At 33.5% G+C, this 23,974-nt stretch overlaps 4 protein-coding genes and 1 long non-coding RNA gene across 5 annotated transcripts; 3 read left to right on the top strand and 2 right to left on the bottom strand.

Annotated features, from left to right (window-relative positions):
• Positions 1-313: 313 nt before the first annotated feature.
• On the bottom strand, positions 314-3,187 carry Tmem43 (Transmembrane protein 43). Its single transcript, XM_029306692.2, has 6 exons — positions 3,092-3,187; positions 2,821-3,015; positions 2,133-2,365; positions 1,686-1,986; positions 1,169-1,374; positions 314-964 (listed from the first exon to the last, which is right to left on the bottom strand). The coding sequence occupies exons 2-6, from the start codon at positions 2,929-2,931 to the stop codon at positions 682-684; spliced, it is 1,134 nt and encodes a 377-aa protein (XP_029162525.1). The 5' UTR covers positions 2,932-3,015; positions 3,092-3,187; the 3' UTR covers positions 314-681.
• On the top strand, positions 3,166-4,302 carry mRpL23 (mitochondrial ribosomal protein L23). The gene is made up of 3 exons (XM_029306693.2): positions 3,166-3,316; positions 3,721-4,000; positions 4,100-4,302. The coding sequence occupies exons 1-3, from the start codon at positions 3,303-3,305 to the stop codon at positions 4,247-4,249; spliced, it is 444 nt and encodes a 147-aa protein (XP_029162526.1). The 5' UTR covers positions 3,166-3,302; the 3' UTR covers positions 4,250-4,302.
• On the top strand, positions 4,167-10,868 carry TTLL1B (Tubulin tyrosine ligase-like 1B). Its single transcript, XM_029306690.2, has 10 exons — positions 4,167-4,232; positions 4,861-4,966; positions 5,619-5,750; positions 5,975-6,040; positions 6,483-6,661; positions 7,118-7,304; positions 7,410-7,611; positions 8,266-8,496; positions 9,298-9,407; positions 9,494-10,868. The coding sequence occupies exons 2-10, from the start codon at positions 4,899-4,901 to the stop codon at positions 9,630-9,632; spliced, it is 1,314 nt and encodes a 437-aa protein (XP_029162523.1). The 5' UTR covers positions 4,167-4,232; positions 4,861-4,898; the 3' UTR covers positions 9,633-10,868.
• Positions 10,012-23,963, bottom strand: arr (low-density lipoprotein receptor-related protein 6). The gene is made up of 11 exons (XM_029306689.2): positions 23,652-23,963; positions 21,435-22,196; positions 19,682-20,076; positions 18,774-19,408; positions 18,422-18,589; positions 18,058-18,342; positions 15,924-17,145; positions 14,960-15,428; positions 14,181-14,481; positions 13,468-13,691; positions 10,012-13,391 (listed from the first exon to the last, which is right to left on the bottom strand). Exons 1-11 carry the CDS (start codon positions 23,737-23,739, stop codon positions 13,018-13,020), a joined length of 4,923 nt encoding a protein of 1,640 aa, XP_029162522.2. The 5' UTR covers positions 23,740-23,963; the 3' UTR covers positions 10,012-13,017.
• LOC146719570 (uncharacterized) lies at positions 13,116-15,606 on the top strand. The gene is made up of 4 exons (XR_014926476.1): positions 13,116-13,257; positions 13,418-13,766; positions 14,152-14,483; positions 15,005-15,606. It is a non-coding gene; the product is annotated as an uncharacterized LOC146719570 (long non-coding RNA).
• Positions 23,964-23,974: the final 11 nt, after the last annotated feature.

Genomic DNA, 23,974 nt, shown 5'->3' with positions numbered 1-23,974 from the left:
AAGATAATTAAAAATATATATATATATATTTTAAATATATTGTAGATAATTATTTAAAAAATGAATTTAAAAAGGGCTTACATGATATCTTTTTTCCTCTATGTATTTCATTGATGAATTTTTATATATTTTACATAAAATATATATAATTTATTGTATATTATTATTTTTATTTCAAAACTACACCTAAAACTACTACACATAAATCTATATAATGTATATAAATTAGATTATTGTGATTTGTACTATCCATTTTAACGATAAATATTCTAAAAACAACAAGAGAACTAGAGAAAGCTAATTTAATAAATTAGTATATCAATGACGTGAGATGTATATATTTGTAAAAGCAAAAATAACTTTGTATTGATAATTGCATATAAAATCAGTTAATATCTATAAATAAAACAAATATATTTTATTTGTTACTTGTGAGATTTGTTTTATTTATTTGTGCAATCTTTTTTGCAAAATTATTTGTGATATAGAAAAATATTAATTATAAAATTATAATAATAAATTAAAAATGTTGCAATACTTTTTTGGAAGACATGCTGTTCATAAAACAGCATTATAAAATAAGTAACTGAAAACTTCAAAATATGAAGTGGTAATACTTTTTTCATCAATGCCACTTAAAATAGAGAAAGAGAGAGAAAGAAATTTATAAAATAATATATTTTATAACCTTCTATAATTATCACGTTGCTGAGAGGAAGATCCTGACGTCATTGTCGAATAAATAAATGGCAAAACGGATGCTAGTGCTAAGCAGAGACCAATTATCGGTCGATACCACACCCAAGCAAAGCCGATCACAAGCAAACTGATGGACATGGAAACTGACATAGTTAGGGACTCGACTGCTATTATACCACAAAGGAAGGTCGAATTTAATATAATGGTCTTTAATATATTTGCTAAGCATGTGGCTGCCACAAATAGGACCAACCAACCAAGTCCTCTGTAAAAGAAAAAAATGTAATTTGATTTATTATTTATAATACACCAGAAAAAAAATATATATATATATAATGCTTTAAAATATGTAATTAAATCGAATCAAATTTTTTATAATAAAAAAAATCATTAATTATAATTAATTTTAAATATTATATCGTAAAAGTTGGTGATACTTTTATTTACTTTTATCAAACCAAAGGCTCACCTAATAGTCCACGTTCGCCAGTAATTGTTCACGTGCTCCAAATGGAACATCTGATCTATTGACATTTTGTGCTTTCGTTGAAGCAAGATCTCTTCACCGTGAGACGTATAATATGGCTTAATAGTGTCTTTCTCTAGCACACCGACGACCGAGTATACATCACCATTCTTTCCTGCATAAGAAAATTGTATTCTGATATCTCCCACCTAAAAACAATAGTTTATTATAATATTACTATATATAATATATATATATTACATATTATACATATTATAATATATATTATAATATATATATGTGTGTGTGTATTACTATAATTTAAATATAAAAAATTTGATGCGAGTTTTTACAATAATATAAATTAAAATCTAGATGTTCGAAAAATGTGGAGAAATATTTTATGAAACGACAATATCTAATTTTGAAAAAGTTGATAAAAATCTTGAATTTTCGTTATTTAATTACATATAGCTTAGTTTCCATGCACTTCTAAAAAAATTTCTAATTAACTACATACTTGTGGATTCCACAAATCTGCACTATGATAATACAATCCGGAGTGCATCTTAATATCCTTCCGCTCTGGCCTCTCATCACTGGTAATCTCCACAAAATCACTAAATTTCTTCTTCAATTCCGTGCTGAGCGCATACGCGCCAATTCTCACTTCGTCCGCGATCTGCACTTGGCTCTTGATCGGAATTTCCTTTGGATTATGATGACCTGTACGAATATAGAAATGATCCGAGTCCACAAGCTTGTCCTTCCACTCTGTTGTGTAGTAGTAATGCTTATTATCCTCCGTTATTCCACCAAAACTAAGTGTCAAAAGATATCCACATTAATATTTAATATTTAATTATTTCAGCATTATATAATATTTGCTACATATGTAATAATCTACTAACAAAACTTTCATTCTTAGACGACATGCTGATCGCTATCCTGCTATTATTCACGCTACCTTTGTTCCTCTTCAATTTCAACCCACTGGTACATCTGAACCCTCCTTTTCAACTTTACGCTGGACATAACAATTCCATAATCTGGCTCAGTTAGTGGTTCAAAGACCGTCAAAGGTCCTGACAGATGTATTAAGCGGCCCTCGTACTCGGGTGACACCACCATTGAATTCGGAAGCACAGCTACATTGCGCAGAGCCTCGTCCAGAGAATGTGCTACCTTTACGGCTCTTCCCTAAGAAAAAAATAACAGTAAATGTTCCATCAAAATGTTTCAAACAAAAGGGTTCAGAGAGGGTCACTGAGCTTGACCTTGATTTGAAAGTTGAAGGTTATTTTAAAGTCAATATATAATGCCTTGTAGTTCAAAAAATACTGAATAAAGAAATACTTTATTATAGTGTTGGAAAGCTCTCAAGATGAGCTACAAGAATATGTAACGAGACAAAAGTTGTAGGATTCAGAAGGGATCATCTGACGATGACCTTGAGCTTGATCTTGGGATCAAATTTGAAGGTCGTTTCAAGGTCAAAATATAATGCCTTGCCAACTTGAAAAATATTGAATGAGAAAATACTTTATTACAGCGTTTTGGAAAGCTCTCGAGATGATCTTGAAGAATGTGTAATGAGAAATAGGAATTTTAATTAAAAAAAAAAAAATTTAATTTAATTCAAAAGTTTCGCAAACCTCGTTCCAGAATAGAAGGCACATCCCGGTGGCGAACATGATGGATCCGATGATGGCCGTCAGCCAGGACTGTCTGAACTGCTCGGAGATCGTCATCGGCATTTGATTCATCCTTTCTTGATCGAGACAGGAATTCCGCTCCGCGTTAACCCTCTGCGGTTGGCCATTTTGCTAGAAATCGGACGCTCCACGAGTCTATCTTGTTCCATTAGTCTCGATTATCGGTAACGGAGGATTTATTATCGTTCTTTGAGAAGAAATGTGTACTTACATTCGCGCGATACATCCTGACACCGGTCCGCGATCCTTGAATTTTATGCCTTCAAGTTTAGGTTAGGTGACCTCAGGTTAGGTTAGGTCGCCTCGGGTTAGGTTAGGTTGCCTAACCTAACTTAAGAAAATACTACTGTTGCCAGAGAGTCATTCTTTAATTCGAATCTTTATAGATTTATTTTAAATATTATCGTGCAATAAAACATAAAATGTCGACGCGATGGTAAGTCATTTAACGTGACAATTAAATGATGAAATAATTATTGATGAGATACGTTTAAGGAGACAAGAATGTTCGATGATTAATCTAACCTAACTTTAAAATTTTTTTTATACTATGTTATAATTCTGTCAATATTACACATCTATTAATTTTATTGTTTAATATAATAGAATATAATTATTTTTAATATAAATTTTATATAAATTATAATAAATTTTACAGAATATAATATATAAATAATAATAAAAATAATAAGATTCACAGAATTATAATTAATAAATATATAATAATAGATATAAGAAGAATAAATAAATATATATAGTATAATAGATTTCTTATATATGATTTCATAGATATGTATAAATTTTTTATGATGATTATTATGTGCTTTAAATTTGGTTCAGGTATCCGCTATACCAAAAAGGCGGTCCGCAATTAAGAGTATTTTTACCAAACTTCTGGATGAAGCTGATTAAGCCTACACACATACAGCCTGCGAATGTAGTGCAATTTCATTGCTCGATGGAAATGACTAAGTATGATGTAAAGAATTACCTGGAGAAAATTTATGGTGTTGACATCATGGAAGTGAGAACGAGAATAGCATTGGGCAGGACAAAGAAGGATCGGCTGCATGGCGCTGTTATTAAAGAAGATGACAGAAAAATAGCCTATATAGTATTGGTTAGTATGCTTTTATACTGTATTAAGTTTTGCGATCATCTGTTTGCATTACTGGAGAGGAATTCTGGTGGCGATCACAATTTGATTTGTTTCTTCCAGCCGAAAGACCAATCCTTTGTGTTTCCCGATCTGTTCAAAGATACAAAGAGTCAAGTTGATGAGAAAACTGTAAACGAATCTAAAAAGGATTTCCAAGATTATATAAAAGATAATAAAGCACCTGGATTGCCTGGTTGGTTTAGAATTTAGTAGATATAATAGATTTAAGGATTTATAATCATAATAAAGTGTATTTATTCATATTCCTGAAACTCTTAATTGTTAAAATCTTTAAGTTAGTGATGAACACAATTTTTCCATTACTTCTTGCTTGTTAATGTTAAAGATTCTTAATTATTTTTAATGTATTATTATTGATATGTTAGGTAATCAAAAGAACAAAGAGACTAAAGCATGCATCAGACGCATTAAAAATTGAGAATTAAAGATTAGAATTTTATTAATTTAATAATGTTGCAACTAATATTTATGGACATAAAATATAAAATTAGAAATTAAAATTTGACTAATCAGAACAAAACAAGCTACAATTATTTTTTTTTCTGATTGATCAAATTTCAGTTTTAATTTCAATTATCGTCTGATACGGGCTTTATTCAAATTAAATTTTAATTTTAAATTTCGCGGGCTTCGATTTAATATTGGATCGACGAATAATCAAATAATTTCAAATTATAAATAATATCGATTTTTAATCCATATTGTTTTTTCAATATTTGATATTTTAGTAATTTTGTCGATTTTTTTAATATATTTATAATATGCCTAAGTTGAGATTTATTGAAATCTGAATTGATTAGCGACCATATCGATCAAACAATGCTTGCAATAATTGAGAATGGCGTTAAACATAACTGCGGAAAGCAAACGGGCTGCAAACTCGAATGCTTGCACCGTTTATAGCAGGTAAAAACTATTATTAATAATTAAATTTAGCTGTGTGTCATTTATAACAAATAAAATAACAGAGTTGGCGGTAAAATTTACCTACGCGCCATTTATGACAGATATATAAAAATGACAGTTTGTAATAAAATTTATTAATAAAATTAGTGTCTTTTATAGCAGGTTAATGACAGTTGATAATTGTAAATGACAATTGATTGTAAAATTTAACTATTCGCCATTTATGACAGGTAAGTGACAGTTTGCAATTTTAGTTTTTGCACCTTTTATAACAATAAGTAAATGACAGCTGGTAATTATGTACAGTTTATAGCAAGTAAATGACACATAGCTGATGATAAAATTTAATAAATTAATCCAATTAATTTAATTATGCTGCTTGAAATGATTATAAAATCGAAAATTTCTCTCACTATATATTTTCTAAGTTCGTTTTCATATACTTACCTTATTCGAACAAATAATATAAAGATTATAAAATGAGAGGAAGTCCGTTATTCTATAATTATAAATTTTTATAATTTTTTCAAGCATAATTAATTTCACTTTTTTTATATTTCTTTTCCTTTTCAACTTTTTTACACTTTTAATCGTCTCAAGCAGCGGTGAAAAAATTTATAACGTTTGTAATTAGAGAAAAAACATTGTCTAGGGTGCCGTTTGCCGGGATGGATCGGACGAAGATCATGTTTTGCACGGACGTGGACAAGTCCGTGATCGTCCACAACTTCGAGAAACGCGGCTGGACGCAAGTCGGCCCGGAGGACGATTGGAATTTTTATTGGTAATTATAATAATAATAACAATCGCGACAACGATTCTACAATAACATTGATTTTTATGCGTTATTTATTTTATTTATTTATTTATTTATTTATTTATTTATTTATTTATTTATTTATTTATTTATTTATTTATTTATTTATTTATTTATTTATTTATTTATTTATTTATTTATTTATTTTATTTATTTATTTATTTTATTTATTAAACGTGATTTCGTTGCAGGGCCGTGACGCAATCCTGCAGGAATATCTTCAGTGTTGAAACTGGATACAGGATGGATGACAACCAGTATATATAAATTTTTTTAATCACACATTTTTTATCCATTACATATAATTCTCTATTATTAGCAATAACATTTAAAAAATTATATAAATTATGTATTAGAAAAAAATCTCAGGAGTTTCTTTTGTCCAATATCTAGTTTTTAAAAATATATGTATATATGTATATTTACTAAAAATATACAGACAATATATGTATATATATATATATATATATATATATTTTTTTTTATATATAGTAAAAATATTTATATTATATTTTAATTATAAAAATAAATAATGTATATATATTTTTATATAAATTAAATATGTATGATAATAATATGTATATTAAAAATTAGGGAAATTATAAATAATGAAGCTACGAAGAACTTTACAATAATCTTCTATAAAATGAATTTAAGGCACTTTGCAAAAGCTCTTGTTGATTATTATTATTGTTCTAGAATGATTAATCACTTCCCGAATCATTACGAGCTGACACGCAAGGATCTCCTGGTGAAGAATATCAAGCGGTACCGAAAGGATTTGGAGCGAGAAGGGAATCCTTTGGCGGAACGCGCAGATGGTCCAGGCAAATATTTGTACCTCGACTTTATACCAGTGACCTTCGTTTTACCTGCAGGTGAAACGACATTCTTCAAAAATTTTTGAAATATTATATTAAATTAAAATATATTTGAAAATTAGATTGTGTCGAAAAAAATTGCAATAGAATTTGATTAAAAAAGAACTCGATAAATCCTTTTATCTTTTTTATTTTTTGTCTTTTTTTAAGTTTGACAATTTAATTTCTAATAATTTAACAAATTATTTGATTCGTCTCTTCACGTTCTAAAAATATTATGTTCATAAAAAAATATTATAATATTTATATTACACAATATTATATTAAAAAATATTATATTTATATGTATTATATTATATATATTATTTATATATATTAAAAAGTATTAAAAATTATATTTATAATATATTAAATATAAAGAATATATTAAAATATTTATATTACAATACTATATTAAAAAATATTATATTTATAATATATTAAAAAGTATATTAAAAAAATATATTTTTGTAGATTATAATATGTTCGTGGAAGAGTATCGCAAATCCCCGCAGAGCACCTGGATCATGAAACCGTGCGGCAAATCGCAAGGCGCCGGAATCTTCCTCATCAACAAGCTGAGCAAACTGAAGAAATGGTCTCGCGAAGCGAAGACCCCGTTCAATCCCAACTTGACGAAGGAGTCGTACGTCATATCTAGGTGATCAGAGTTGCGAGTTGCTTCAATTGTAGAAACCTCGACAAGAGATGAGATTATCCCTTCCCAGGCGATGAGGATGACCAACCAATTTCTGTATCGCGACAGATACATCGACAATCCGTTGCTGATCGGCAGCAAGAAATTCGACCTTCGACTGTACGTCCTCATCACGTCGTTTCGGCCGCTCAAGGCCTACCTCTTCAAGTTGGGGTTCTGCCGCTTCTGCACCGTCAAGTACGACACCAGCGTTCAAGAGCTCGACAACATGTACGTGCATCTGACGAATGTGTCTGTGCAAAAGCACGGTGTATGTCATTTTGAAACTTCTAACATCTCTTAATTATAATACAGGGCAGTGTCCCGTAGGAAATTGCTTAAACTAATCAGCTGTCATTTTTTAATGCCTGCAGTTATTGAGAAAACCAAAATTGTGTTGGAAAGAGGAAAGTCTGCAGTTTTTAATGGATATAAATAAAATGTTTGTATACCAGTTTATTTTACTGAAAAAAGTAATGAAAGAAGTGCTAATAATCACATAAAATCACATAAACTAATGATAAATATTTTCAACATTGCCAGATTTAATAGCAGCTATTAAAAGGACCATCAGTAACATTAAAAATGACATGTTAGAAAAGTTTTTACGAGTTTTCATAAAAGAACAGAATTTTGTACAAATTTAAATGGTACGCACTTTGAAAATATTTATCATTATTTTACATGTATGTGATTATTAGGATTTAAAAAATTTTTTTCAACAAAATAAACTGGTATACAAACATTTTATTTATATCCATTAAAACCGTAGACTTTCCTCTTTTCAACACAATTTTTGTTTTCTCAATAACTGCATGCATTAAAAAAATGACATGTGATTAGTTCCAGCAATTTCCTATGGGACACCCTGTAATTTGCGGAAGTGTATTTTATATGAGTTGATTATCGAATGAAAACATTTCAGGATGAATATAACAGCAAACACGGCGGGAAGCTGAGCGTCCAGAATCTGCGTTTGTACCTGGAGAGCACACGAGGTAAAGCTGTTACGGAGAAGCTGTTCGCCAACATCTCCTGGTGCATCGTGCATTCGCTGAAAGCAGTCGCTCCGGTGATGGCGAACGATCGTCATTGCTTCGAGTGCTACGGATATGACATCATCATCGACAATAAATTGAAACCGTGGTTGATCGAAGTATCTTCATCATTTATATTAAAGAGCCGATCTAATATCCTTATTATTGTTCATCATTTGTATTTTATCAACAAAATCATTTTATTATCATTCATTGATTTTGTAATTTAAACACATTATTTTCTTTAATTATTAATTATTCATTAATTTATAAATTATTTTTAATTGTTTTTTTTATTTTATTTCAATTTTCTTTTTAAAGTTTTATTATTTTTTAAAATTAATTTTAATTATAAAATGATCAGTAATTTACAAATTAATTTTTTTTAAATGATTAATTATTTAATTATAAATTAAAATGATTTATTTGATTTTATTCGATTAATGAATGAATAATGAATAGTGAAATTAATGAATAATTGAGAAAAAATAATATACAATTATAAATTATTTTTGTTTTTTTTATTTTAATTTTATTTTATATTAAAAATTTTATTATGTTTTAAAATTAATCTTAATTATTAAATGATCAGTAATTTACAAATTAATTTTTTTTAAATTATTAATTATTTAATTATAAATTAAAATGATTTATTTCATTTTATCCGATTAACGAATGAATAAATGAATAATGAAATTAAATAGTGAATAATTGAGAAAAAATAATATACAAATTGCTAAATTAATGAATATAATTATACCAAACAAATACTTTTAAGTTTATAATTAATAATTTTGATTTATACCAAGCTTAGATATCATTTATCTTAAATTTTTAAATTGCATTTCCAGCAGAAAATGATTTCGTCACAAACTTAAAAAATTTTAAATATATCTAAATATTTAAATTTGTACTTTCAGGTGAATGCCTCGCCTTCTCTAACATCCACGACAGTGAACGACAGGATCTTGAAATACAAACTCATTGACAATATCGTGTCGGTGGTTCTGCCTCCGGACGGAATGCCTGAGTAAGTTTGTACGACTTCATCCTAACGAAAGAATTCATCGAATAATTAATTGGAAGATTATTAAATGCGATTATTGGATCGATCAGCGTGAAATGGAACAAATCACCTTCCCTGGAGGCTCTGGGAAACTTCGAGCTACTCCTGGACGAAGAATTGGCAGCTCAAGACGAGAGGGAGGGTTCATCAAACAAGTATCGCGGCTCCTCCCTCAGCAAATGGAAATAAATATCATATTATTAATTATTAAATAATTAATGAATATTAAATGAGAGAGAGAATAGATATCCAGGTATACGTTTATTAAAATATTCGAGTACCCAGATTTCCAAAGGATAACTAGAAAAAAATTAATTTTTTAAATTAAGCAACTAAAAATTAAAATTAATTTTAAAAAATAATAAAATTTAAAAAAATAGAATAAAATTGATATAAAATTTTAAAAATAATTAATAATTAGAAAAAATAATTTGTTTACGTTACAAAATCAATGAATAATAATACAATAATTTTGTTGATTAAATCCATACATTGACATATGAAAAGGTGAAAAATCATGCATCGACGAAAGATGAATTTTCGAAGATTGAAAAAAATTCCGGAAATGTTTACATTAACAAACAATTTTATTTGAGCTATGTACAAATATGGTACACAGACGACGCGTTTTTATCAGTTGCGTGAAGATGTAAAAATATTTTAGACAGAGTAAGATTTCTTCAGTCTTTCGCGCGCGTGATAAAACGAGAGATTAAGAATAATCATTTATCAGGACGCTTCCTTTTGTTCTTCCCTTCAAGGCAGTGCGAGGTAAAGGTCCTTGCAGATTTTTTTTGTACAACTACGATTATGTATATCGTACAGGACTTATCGTACGGGTTTATGGCACAGTTTCTCGAAAACGACGATTACGCGCTGATATATACGCTGAAGAAACAAACGATTGCAAAAAGTTTGCTTCAAAATTGAACAACTTTGAAAGTCTTTGAAATTCGAAAGATATCAAATTTTTCATCCTTTATAATTGTCAAGATAAAGAAAAAAAAATATTTATTTAAAAACTGAAAAGCTAAGTTGTGACTTTTCTTCACTAAAATTTGCCCATTTTCCTTTCAAGGAGGAAAAACAATATAAAGGGATGATAAACTTCGGAGCTCTCTTTAGTAATTACAATGATTTTTTTTGCATTCGTTGTTCGTTCATTTGACGTATATCGCATCTTTACGCCAGGAACAGATGTATGTTCGTTTTTTTTTTTTTAACATATACATCATAAATATTGTACATATAAAATGCGTCGGTTATTGCTAAGTTTTCGACTAACATAATAATCTCTCTCTGTTTATGATGTAATTTATAATCTATAAATTTGTATGTGCGTGTACGATTGTCACAGACTCTTTGCAAATTCATTCTCTTTACAAAAAAGAAGCTTGAAGCTTTTTTTACAAAATTCTGCAAAATTTGTGTTTCCAAAAAAGAGCTAAAGCTTTTTTGCGAAATGACTGATTTTACAAAAAGTCTGCAACTTTATACTTATATTAACATCTCGTCCGGTTTCGACAGTAAATATCTTTCACAATATTAACAATGAAGAACGACCAAACAAACGAATGAAATATTCATGTGAAAAATTAACAATATAGTAAAAAAGAATACTGTAAAAAGGCAAGTTTTCTTATCGCAGTTGTATTCTCGAAAGACCTAGAAATATTATATACATATATATTAACTGTAGATTTATGTGTATATATATATATATATATATATAAATTTAGTAATAATAAAAAAAAAAATATATATATATATAAATATTTAGTAATAATAAAATATATATATTATTATTAAATTTATATGTATAAATTCATATATATATATATAAATTTAGTAATAATAAATGTTATTATTATTAAGTTTATATGTATATAAATTTATATATATAAATTTAATAATAATTATTTATATATATATATAATATATGGAGACGCAGCCTTTCGTTAACTTTTGTCGATTAAATTACAAATTATATGCTATTAATGCGATAATAATATAATAAAAATGCAAGATAATTTGATACTACAAAATAATAATTTGATAATACACATGACGTATCTTGATATCACAATTAAAAAACTGAATTACATATAAATGCAGTCAATTCGTAATTAAAAAAAAAAAAAAAAAAAAAAAAAAAAAAAAAAAAAAAAAAAAGGGAGTATTCTCTCTTTGAGTCGATATTTTTCTGATTCACTGCCTTAGATTCATACCTATCTTACGATGATGTACAATTTTTTTTATACAGATGTGAGGCTGTGTAATAAAAATTACGCTTAAAGTATGTATTTACAACGTATCGCGCGAGAAGATCAGTTTTTCCCTCTATACATTGAAAACTATGAAAATGTAAATAGTAGGCACAGATGGTATTATTATTATATAGGTAACTTATATGAATAATATTTCCTCTATATCAGTCTAAAAATCTTGCCTCGTTGCTTTCGAGTTATTGAAACATTATAGACCATTATAATAAATCATGTAATATAAAAATTCTATATTACATGTTTATATAATTTAACATTATATATATATATATATATATATATATATCCTAATTAAGCCATGATTATTTTCCACATCTCAAGTTAACATTCAATCTGCACTGCGACATGTGATTTTATCTCTCTGGAAAACTTTAATATATGCATATATAAATTTTCAGTTAAAAATGACTGAAAAGTTGGAAGGAAGATTCATTGCTAAAATTTTCGGTCTTTCTATAATAAAATACATATTTTTAAAAAATAATAAAATAATAAAAATTTTATCCTACAATAAAAACGGTAAAAAAAAGTCCTGGCAGATGGAAAGAGTTTTTTTCCCTCTCTCCTTCTCTCGCATATTATTGCTATAAGTTTTATTGCATCGAATTCTCGATCCCTGCTTAGGCAATCGCGATTTAATAATAATATCGATCGACGAATACTGAGACGCGAAATAAAAAGAGGGAAATACTAGAAAAATATAAAAGATGAAGACTCCTAGCTCCCCATCAATCACCTTGGTATTGTGATCAAACTATACTTTTCCCTTTATAATCAATAATCAGCTATAAAATGACTGTGATATGAGTATTTTATTGTGATTGACTGTCGAGGAAAAAGAATAGTTTTCGATATACAGAGTGTATACTCAAATCTTAGAAAAAAATTCCCTGAGGATATTCCATGATTTTCCCACAATTTTTTAACATAAAGTATTTTTTTAATATATTATATTATAATAAAATTATATTATAATAAAATATATTTTAATATATACTTTATATAAAACTATATTTAAAAATCAATTTTTAAAAAATTTCGAATTCAAATCAAATTCCATGGTAATTCCAGGATTTTTCAAGGTAGAACAAAATTCCCTGAGAATTCCAGGGAGTATACACCCTGGAGCTACTTTAAACGTGTTAATAAAATCATGGAAATAATCCAAGAATTGTCTCGCCTCTGACGTCACAATCTAACTAATTCATCTGGTCGCGGCGAGGAGCCAGGAGCCTTGCAAAACGCGCTTTCTATTTCCGTCTCTTCTACGTCGAGACCACCTCCTCGTCTCAAGGCACTGGCGACGGCGGCGGCGGCAGCGGGCTAAAATACGTGGACGACCTTGAACTAGGGGACGGCGGACAGCTCATCGCCGCGTCGCTGTGGTAGACGGAGCGCGGAGTAGGCGGCGGCGGAAAGGGCTCGCTCTCGTAGCGGTAGCGCGCCGGGTAGTTGCTGTCCGACTCGTCGCAGACGTCGGTGCTGCACGGAGTCGGCGGCGGCGGCTGATTGATGCTCCTGTAGTGGCGGTAAGGCTTGTAGCGGGACGCGTTGCTGCTCGAACACCGGGTCGAGCTGGCGATCGTCGCCGGACTCGGCGGCGGGTTCAGCGTCTCCTGGGGGTACCCACCCGCGGAGCTGCCCCTGGTGGAGCTCGACGCGCCTGGAACGAGAGTCGTCTTGTTATAGGAAAGAGCTCTCCCGAAGACGCCGGAAGAGGAAGCTGAAGATGCGTTTACCTGTGATGTGGCTGCGGTCGTAACTGGAGCCGAGGCTGCTCCCGTTCAGCATGGACATCCTCACGGCTTCCATCTCTGCTTTCAGGACTCCTACTCCTCCGTCCTTCCTGTTTTTCTGCGAAGCGAAAATCGGCTTCGCCGCTCGGTTGTTGTTCGGCTTCGGCGACAGCGGATCTCCCGCAGAATCGTGCAATATGTCAGGCAAACCTTCATTTCCGATGAACCTGATCATGAAAATAATCATGTATACAATAATTATAAATTTAATTTATAATGCATACTAAATATAAATATACAAGGTATATATACAATATATATACATATATATATAATTAAATTTTTTTGTAATATATAATTTTCTTTATATATATAATCCGAATATTATATATTATATTAAAATATATTTATAGATAATTATAGAATATTTATAGATAATATATATATTATAATATATAATATTATATAATATATAATATTATATAATATATAATATTAATAGGTAATATATATATTATATTAATATATAATATTATAATATATAATATTTATAATATTTATAGATAATACATATACATTATCTATAAAAATATATATATATATATTATATTAATATATAATATTATAATATATAATATTTAAAATATTTATAGATAATATATATATTATATTAAAATATATTTATAGAGAGATTTTCAGATGCAGTCCTAAATCACCTTCTGCGACAGTAGTAGTAGCTGAGGACAATCGCGGCGGCCACGACGACTACCACTAGAATGATAATGACGTAAGTCATCTTGCCGGACTCGCCGAAGATTCTAGACCCGTCCTGACGGTGGGCGCAAGCCGGCGCCAGCTCGTCACTGCCGTCGGCGCAGTCCTCCCAGCCGTCGCATACGGTCGTCCCGGAAATGCAGACCCTGTTTCCGATGCATTGAAACTGTCCGGGCTGACAGCAGTGCGCCTCGTCTGAGCCATCCGAGCATTGCGGCGTCCCGTCGCACACCAAAGATAACTCTGTAGAACACGAAATTTATAAATTTATTTTATTTATTCATTCATTGTTTATTCATTTTCTTTATTTTTTATCTACTTCATTCGTCCATTTATTTCTTATAAATTTATTTTATTTTATTTTCACAAGTTTATATAAATGTATATAAATTATTATTTATTTTATTTATATAAATTTATTTATTTAAAAATATAATTTATATAAATTCATAATTTATATTTTATGAATAATAATTTATATATACATTTTTTATAAAATTTTATTTTATTTCATTTTTTTTTATAAATTATATAAATGTATATAAATTATTATTTATTTTATTTATAAATTTTTTTTTTAATTATTTTATTTGTATAAATTTATAAATAAAATTATTTATATAAATTTTATAATAAATAAAATAAATAATTTATATAAATTATATATATATATATATATATATATATATATATATATATATATGTATATATGTATATTTACCGATGCAGCGATTTTGACATCTGAACTGTTCGGGGGTGCATATAGGACAGCCCAGCTCGTCGCTGCCGTCGAGACAGTCGGTCTGGCCGTCGCACTTCCAGAGCACCGGGATGCAGTCCTTGCCAATGGCCGAGCTGGGCGCGGCGCACGTGAAGTGTCCGTGTCCGCAGGCGGGGGCCGCGCGACATGTACGCCCGTCGTCGGACAAGACCAGGGACTTCGGGCAGGAGCAACGCGACGACACCGAGGCGCCGTCGTCGCCGCCCCCGCCGGTGATGATCGTGGTAGTGGTGCCGATGCAGAAATGCGAGCAGCCGCCGTAGTCGTTGAACGGGCTGCACACGTGCGTCTCCATCAGCGAGTCCTCGGGCCTGCTGACCACGATGATGTCCGTGAGCGCGCGACTCGTCGACATCAGCGCGCTCTGCTTGCCACTCGAGCCAGATGTCTTGTCGGCCCGCTGGACAGTCTGTCATCGTTCATTAGTTAGAAATTGATGGGAACATTGTCTTACAAGCGGATTCAAATTGGTTTGCATGGTCAAAAAATTAATAGTTTAGAAGATATTTTATATATACTTGATTCAATTTAAATATCAATGACCTTCAAATAACCTTCAAACCAAAAAATAAATAATTTAGAAGATATTTTGTCACTTTTATATAATTTACTTAATGAAATTTGCGATGCGTGTTTTTTTACATTTAATTTCAATTTCAATTTTGTATGTATTATCTCTACACGGATGGTTTATTAGATATTTTGTATTTGATTCAATTTAAACAATATAAATGACCTTAAAAAGCGTCCCTTAGAAAAGTCGAGAGCGCCCTCTTCTGTCCCTCTTCAAATCAGACAATTTTCGTAGTACAATGAAAAATGAGTTTTTGGGAGTGATCGATTAAACCGGGACACCTTGTAGATTAAACTTTCATACTAAAAATAATCAAATACGATCGCTCACCTGCAATTCGCGATCATACCAGTAGAGGTAGTCGAAGAGCACAGCCAGATACACCGGCGGATTCTGTTGCGTGGCCACCAGGACTCTGTGATTGGCGCCGTTGAAGTCGGCGCACTCGATCTGATTGACGTGAGCCCAGTAGACGACGTTAGTCGCGGCGTCGACGGTCAGGGCGGTCGGCTGTTCCGTCAGCTCGCTGAAGATCGTGTGGCGCTCCTTGCCGTCCATCTTGCTGCGCATTATCCGCATCTTCTTGCCCACGTCCGTCCAAAAGAGCAGTCGCCGCCGAGAGTGAAGCGCGATGTGCCGCGGTTTCTCACCCTCGCCCTTCACCACGACCCCCAAGGCCGAGCCGTTGTCCAGTCGGGTCACATTGATCGCGTCGTACTGGCTGCACGTCCAGAAGAGCAGCCTGCCGAGCGGATCCAGGGCGAGATCATACGGCAAGCCGCCCCCGGCGATGACGATCCTGCTGTTGTGCTGCGGCTGCGTGCGGTTCTCCAGGGCGCGCCGGATCGACATGGTGCGACCGTCGATCCAGTAGACGTGCTGGGTCACCGGGTCGAACTCGATCGCCCGGGTGTTCTTCAGACCCGGCACCCGCAGCATCACGTCCGCGCAGTCGTCCTGATCGGGCAGGTAACGCGCGATCGCGTTCCGCAGACTGTAGATCATGTACTGTCGAGGCGCCACGCACGTCCGATTGTCCGGAGAGAGCGCGTAATGCGTGGGACAAACGCATTTGTGCGCGACGGAGGCGCCGCCGTTCGGTCCAGGTAGAGCGATGCAAAGATGACTGCAATTGCCGTTCGCAACCGCGCATGGATTCCAGCCGGTCTGCCTGGACTCGTGGAAGACCTTCAGATCCGTCACGGACTCCAGTTTGTCGTGGATTCTGGTTCGATTCGCCCCGGTAAGCTTATCCGCTCGCTCGATCACGTCGGTATTCCAATCTGTCCAGTAGATGTAATCCTGATATTGCGTGATACTGAAGGGATAGCCCATGTTGCTCGAGATAATCACTTCTCTTTTACGTGTCGAGAGATCGTAACAGTCGATCGCAGGCGTCGAGACTTCGGCCCAATACAGTTTGCGCGCGACATGGTCCAGGGTCAGACCATTCGCTCGTCCGATGTTTGAGATAGTCATCTGTCGTTGCGTGCCGTCCAATAAAGCTCTCTCTATGCTGCCGAGATTGCCCCACTCGGCCCAGTACATGTGACTGCAGATTAAAAAAATAATAAATAAGTGTCAAGCTACTAGAACATCTATAGAGATCTATGGAGATCCATAGAGACTTGTAAGTGTCTATAGATCTCTATGTAGAAGAGTTTAGAAACCTATTGGACCTGTAAATCTCTATATATCTCTACAACTCTCCTAGGAAGAAACTATAGAGAGATATAAAGAACTATAAAGAGCTACAGAGATCTTATAAAGATTCATAGAGACTTGTAGATCTCTATAAGTCCCTATGTAGAAGAGTTATAAAGACCTATAGAGACCTATTGGACCTGTAAATCTCTATATATCTCTACAACTCTCCTAGAAGAAAACTATAGAGAGATATAAAGAGTCGTATATTCAGCCGAAAAGTCGATAAAAAATAACACACTATAATGGAGATCGAGGCGAAAAATAAAAATATAATTGAACATTAATTATTTCCGAGCACCGAAATTAATACGAAGAACATGGACATATTAGTATATTTTACATTGCTAACAAGACAACTATAGCTTTAAGATGAAATTTATAGACTGTTATTATATGTAATTGTATTGAATTTAGCGATTGAGAAGTCACAAGTAAGTGACGAAACGTCTTGCACAAATTTTTGTAAATTTTATATTTAAATACAGTATTTTTACATAGTCATCCATATTTGCTCGTGTAAAAGCCTTTTCCTATTGTATTAATAGATATAAAAAACTATAGAGACCCATAAAGATTCATAGAGACTTGTAGATCTCTATATATCTCTACATAGAAGAATTTATAGAGACCTATTAAACCTGTAGGCCTCTATGTATTTCAACTCTCTTAGGAGAAAGCTATAGAGAGCTATAAAGCTCTATCAAGTCGTGTAAAAACATCCAAGAAACAATAGGGATAATATAGACGCAAAACTCACCCTTTCTGAGGATCCAGAGCCAGAGACTTGGGCTCGAAAAGGTTTTGCCACACAAGTACCTTTCTGCTGCCACCTTCCAGTCTGACCATCTCTATCCTACGCATGTTGGTGTCGCTCCAGTAAAGATTGTGCGCGATCCAATCCAACGCGAGACCCTCCGGCGATTCTAAGCCGAGATCGACCACTCTTTCCATACCCGATCCGTTCATAAAGGCACGTGTGATGGCTTTTATTTTCACATCCGTCCAATAAATGCGATTCTCGAGTAAATCGAAGTCCAAGGCGCTACAAAAACAAGTGATTTAACATGCTTTATTTATCATTTTTATTCAAAGTATTCAATTTATGTTTCAGCTGCACCAACCTGGCGTCTTTGACCCCAGTGACGGGTATGACATTATCATTATTGGTATTCTCGATGCTGATACGGCCGAGGTTTTCCCTCCTGGCGAACAGCAGAAAAGCATCCGGAACGACGCACGTACGTTTGTCTTTGGTCAACTCGTAACCGATCTGGCAGGCGCAGACGTACCTGCAAATTTGCAATTTCATATTAAGACTTTCAGAAGATTTAATCATTACACACCTAACATCATTTACATCTTCCGTTTTTTTTTTTTTTGCGTTATTAAATCTTTTTCTCTCGACCAGACGATGATGAAGGATGATCTCGTCAAGATCTTTTTCATACGACCCTATTTCTAACACCTACGTACTTATTGAAAGGTTTGTTGAGACAGAGGTGGCTGCAACCCCCGTTGTCACGAGCGCACGGCGATTTGCTGGTGCTCATTTGACCGAGATGAATAGCCTTGAGCCCCATGACGTTAGGTACCTGGTCAATGATGACCTCTCGGTCGCCGCCGGTGAGCTTATGCGCCCGATCGATGCTGCGTCGCTGCCAATCGGTCCAGTACAGATAATCACCCAGGAGACTCAGACCGAACAGGTGCGGGAGATTCTCGGTGATGATCTCGCGGCGATCGGTACCGTCCATGTTGGACACCTCGATCTTGTCGGTCTTGGCGTCGCACCAGTAGATCTTACGGCGCTCCAGGTCCAGGGCGATGCCGTTCGGCCAGACGATGTCCTTGGTGATAATCGCTACGCGCTCGGTGCCATCCAAGTTACTGCGCTCGATCTTGGGTCGCTTCTCGTTCCAGTCGGTCCAGAACATCAGGCCTTGCTCGGGCGCAACCGCGATCGCCCGCGGCTCAATCAGATCCTCGTTCACCAGGACGCGCCGATTGATGCCGTTCAGGCGCGCCACTTCGATCCGATCTGTCCCGGTATCGGTCCAGTACAGATTCCGGGCGATCCAGTCTATCGCGACGCCATCTGGATTCACCACCTGAGAAATTGGAAGAAGTAATCGTGGAGACGAGAATGTAAGAATGAAAAAAGCTATTTCTAAAAAAAAAAAAAAAGTTTAACGCCACAAATAGCAAACTGACGTCATTTTGACGTCTAATGACATCATCACTCTCAAAATAACGTCATTTTGATGTTTAACGACGTCATTCAACATAAAAATAACGTTAATCGCCGTCTAATGACGTCATTTTGACGTCAAAATGACGTGCATTTGCTATTTGGAGTAGAAGTTGCTATTTTTACTACACACCTCCGCAACAATCACGTCTTCCTGACCAGTCCCGTCCAGATAGGCGCGTCTGATGGCGCAAGCCTGCTCGTCGGTCCAGTACAGCATCTTGTCGACCGGGTCGAAGTCGATCGCGATCGCGTGCTTGATGCCGATGAGCGGCAGGACGAAGTACGTGTAATCGGGTGAATCCAGGGATATTCGGCAGATCTCGTTTCGCTGAACGATCAGCAGCAGCTCGTGCGGTCCTTTGGCGCACGTGAAACGGTCCAGCAACCTGACGCCAGTGGGACAAGCGCAAGTGTAACCCTGCGCTCCCTGGCTCAACAAGCATAGGTGGGAACAATTTCCGTTGTTCACCTTGCAAGGATTTACACTGGGGGGCTGCCTTTTCGGGTCCCAGACTTCAATATCGCCTAAAAGAGAATTAAATAATTATTGAATGTTGTACGAGAGATATATTTATTGTATAAAATCTAATGATTTGTTTTCTCAATATACATTCTGTTCTTAGTAGAATCTTTTCTATTACACTGTTCAACAAAAAAAATTAACCAGAACGAGAATATGAAGAATGAACACAAATCTAGTTTCCAAATTACTTCATTGGATCACAATTTTGAGAAATTTTTAATTAACGTTGCAAGCTATAATATATGACATGCTAGAGAAGTTTTATTGCAATCAAAATTAGGTATATTGTTAGGACTTTCAACCCTCAAAAGAAATTTTTGTAATCAATAAAACATCCATAGTTAAATGGGATGTATTACGAAAGATAGCTGTGATTTCAATTAAATAAATTTCAATTTTGTTTATTTAATCTTATTTTTTTTTAAATCACTAAAACAAATCCAGTGTCAAAATTGTCAACTTCAAAATGATGGACTCAATATGGCAGATTTATATTTAAAAAAAGAGCATTTTTTACTTTTGACATCCCTCATATCGAATACCATTTTAAATTTGACAATTTTAACATTAAATTTGTATTGAATAATCTATAAAAATCCTTAAAAATTATTTAATAAATGGTCAATGACTTAATTGTAAGTCACAGCTAACTTCTACAGCATAGCTCATATTTAACCATCAATCCTTTATATATAATATGTATTATACATTAAATATATATTATAATAATCAAATTCCTTTTGAGGATTAAAAATCCTAACTACTTTATTTTGATTGCAATAAAACTTCTCCATCACGTCACATATAGTTATAATATGAAAAAGTTCATGAAACTAGACCTTTTTTGCATTTTATTTAAAAATTTCTCACAATTGTGACGTAATGGAGCAATCAAATTGATCGCTTTTCCTATCATATCACCTAACATTGTCCAAAAGGAATCTTTTAACATTCTTAAAAAAATCCTTGCTCGGTACTAGGGTGTATACTCGAATCTTAAAAATAAATTCCCTGAGAATTCCATGATTTTCCAGGTACTTTTGTTCAAAATTCCAGGTAAAATTAAAGTATTAAAAATAATATACAGAATACAATTTTGAAATAAGTTTACTGAAATATAAAAGAAAAATATTTCTATATAAAACTTATATATTGTAAAAAAAATCAATAAAATCATGTAAGATTTAATAATATCGCATAAAATATATTTCTTATAAAATAATGTTGTCTTGTGTTTTTAAACTACTAAAAATATCAAAGGGGCAATTTTTTAAAAATTCCCCGAGCTTACACCTAATTTCATGATTAATTCCAGATTTTTCCAGAGAGTATACACCCTGTATATTACAGATAAAAGTACCAGGTATATATTCGCCGTGAAACAACTCGCGCGGATGCGCCTGCGACTGGCGCATGTCGATGGTGTGGATGCACCAGGTCTTCCAGTCAGTCCAATAGAGCCGATCCTCATAAAACGTGATGGCGAACGGATACTCCAGACCCTTGCCAACTATCGTGCGCCTATTCCGCCCGTTGTAATCCATCACGGCGATAAAGCACAGTTTGCCGTCCACCCAGTAGATGAGCTCGCGCTCGTAATCCACCGTCAGACCGTTCGGCCAGTATATGTTCTCGTGGACGATGACCTCGCGCGTGTTAGGATCCCCGTCCATGCTGGCGCGCTCGATTTTCGGCACGTCACCCCAATCGGTCCAGAAGAGGAGACCCCGCATTGGGGCCAAGGCGATCGCCCGCGGCTGATAGATGTCCGTCCAGAAGAGGACCTTCCTGTGGTGATCGTCCAGGCTGATCACCTCCACCAGATTCTTCTCCCGGTCTGTCCAGTACAGCTTGCCTGTGATCCAGTCGCAAGCCAGGCCGTCCGGTGAGATCAAATTGGAGTTCACTATTGTCATCTTCTCGCCTGTGTGCGTGCCGTTGGAGCGGGCGCATTGTATCATCTCCAGACCACTGTCGGACCAGCAGACCAGTTCGCGCTCGTAGTAAAAATCGAGCGCCGCGACGTCCGACAGCTCCTTGATGACGATATTGACCTTGTTGTTGCGGGACACATTGGCCATTCTGAGATCCTTCTGCGTGGCAAACAGAAGAATGGACGAACCTAGAAAAAACAACAATTAGTCCAAGGTGTTTTGAAATATTGTTATAAAGAGAGATACAAGTCGAATAATAAATTGACAGCGCACTAATAATTATAATACAATGGTATGTAACAAGTTTTATTATAAAAGAAACAGGGTTGGGAAAGTTACTTTGTAAAAATAACTAGTTACAGTTACAGTTATTTCATTGAAAAAGTAATTAGTTACAGTTACAAGTTACCGATTTTAAAAAATAACTCGTTACAGTTACAGTTACTCAAAAAGTAACGAGTTGTTACCTTTTAACAATAATTATACATTATTTTAAATATAAGGAGCTTACATTTTATGCACAATTACAGTCAAGTATTTAAAAAAATTCTTTAATGTAATAATTGATTGCTTGCGACTTTGCGATTACTATCAATGTATGAACCCAAGGAGAACAGAAAAGTCAAAATGATGTTAATTTGATGTTAAATTGACATAATTTTGACTTCTCCTTGGGGAATGACCTTTATATACAACAGTAACATGAGTTAGTAAGTTACTAAATAGTAATCGCAAAGTCACAAGCAAATCGACCAATTATTACATTTAAAAATTCTTTTAAATACTTGACTGTGATTGATCGATATTAATTATGTGTTATATTATTTTATGTACAATAAATGTATATGAGAATTGTAGGTAAAAGATTAAATCATATAAAGATCCATATGTAACCGTTATCAGAATTTAATAACAATATAACGGCTACCATACTTGAACAATAAGTAACTCATAAAGTAACTGTTAAAATAGTTACTAGTTATTAAAAAATGTAACTAAGTTACAGTTACAGTTACAGATGAAGAAAAGTAACGAAGTTAAGTTATAGTTACCGAAAAAAAGTAACTGTAACTGTAACTTCGTTACAAATAACTCATTACTTCCCAACCCTGAAAAGAAATATATATAATATGTAGTATTGCATATTATATGTCTGTATAGTATTGTAAAAGCCTGTTATATATATATATAATATATATATAACAAAAAAAATATATATGTAACAAAAAAAGAGAAAACCAAAAATATAAAAAAATGTTTTAAATGCTAAATTTAAAAAAAATTAAATGGTATAAATAATATATTAAATACGTATTAAATATTAAATAGTATAAGAAATATTGTAATTATAATTAGTTGAAATACTGGAATATTAGTATATAAATATTATAACATTAATATATAAAATACTATAAACAGTACATAAAATACTTTAATATTAGTATCTAAAATATCATATATTAATATAAAAAATGCTATAACTACATTAATAATATTATATACTGTAATAATTGTATAAAATACTAGTATGTAAAACAAAAAAAGAAGAAAACTAAAAATATTTAAAAAATGCTGATTTCTAAAAAAAAGTAGGAAAAAAAAAGAGAAAGTGAAGTCTGACGTGCGCAATAAATGATACGTACCATGGCTATTAGAAGATATTATGCCGCAGCACAGAATGTAAACTACAACAAACAAATCGCTCCACCCGACAATGGCACGGCGAGCCATCCTAGACGAGTAATCAGTGTTCACGTAGGTGAATCCGCACGAAGTATTTCGCGATCTCAGGACGTAGCGCGGTCCTCGCCACGTATCATCTCGTCGTCGCGTCAACGAGGACGAAGAATGCAGACGCGTCTCGAGATAACGCTACGTCCACCCTCGACGCGTCCTTTCCAGCCATTCACGTACAACAACGATAAACCAAACAATCGCACGCCATACCGTGTGACGCGCTCCTCCG

The sequence above is a fragment of the Nylanderia fulva genome, unplaced genomic scaffold, assembly GCF_048542155.1.
Source record: "Nylanderia fulva isolate GAGA-0341 unplaced genomic scaffold, ASM4854215v1 Scaffold94, whole genome shotgun sequence".
NCBI lineage: Eukaryota > Metazoa > Arthropoda > Insecta > Hymenoptera > Formicidae > Nylanderia > Nylanderia fulva.
Note: the sequence above shows the minus strand (reverse complement) of the source record. Positions and strands in the feature narration are given on the sequence as shown.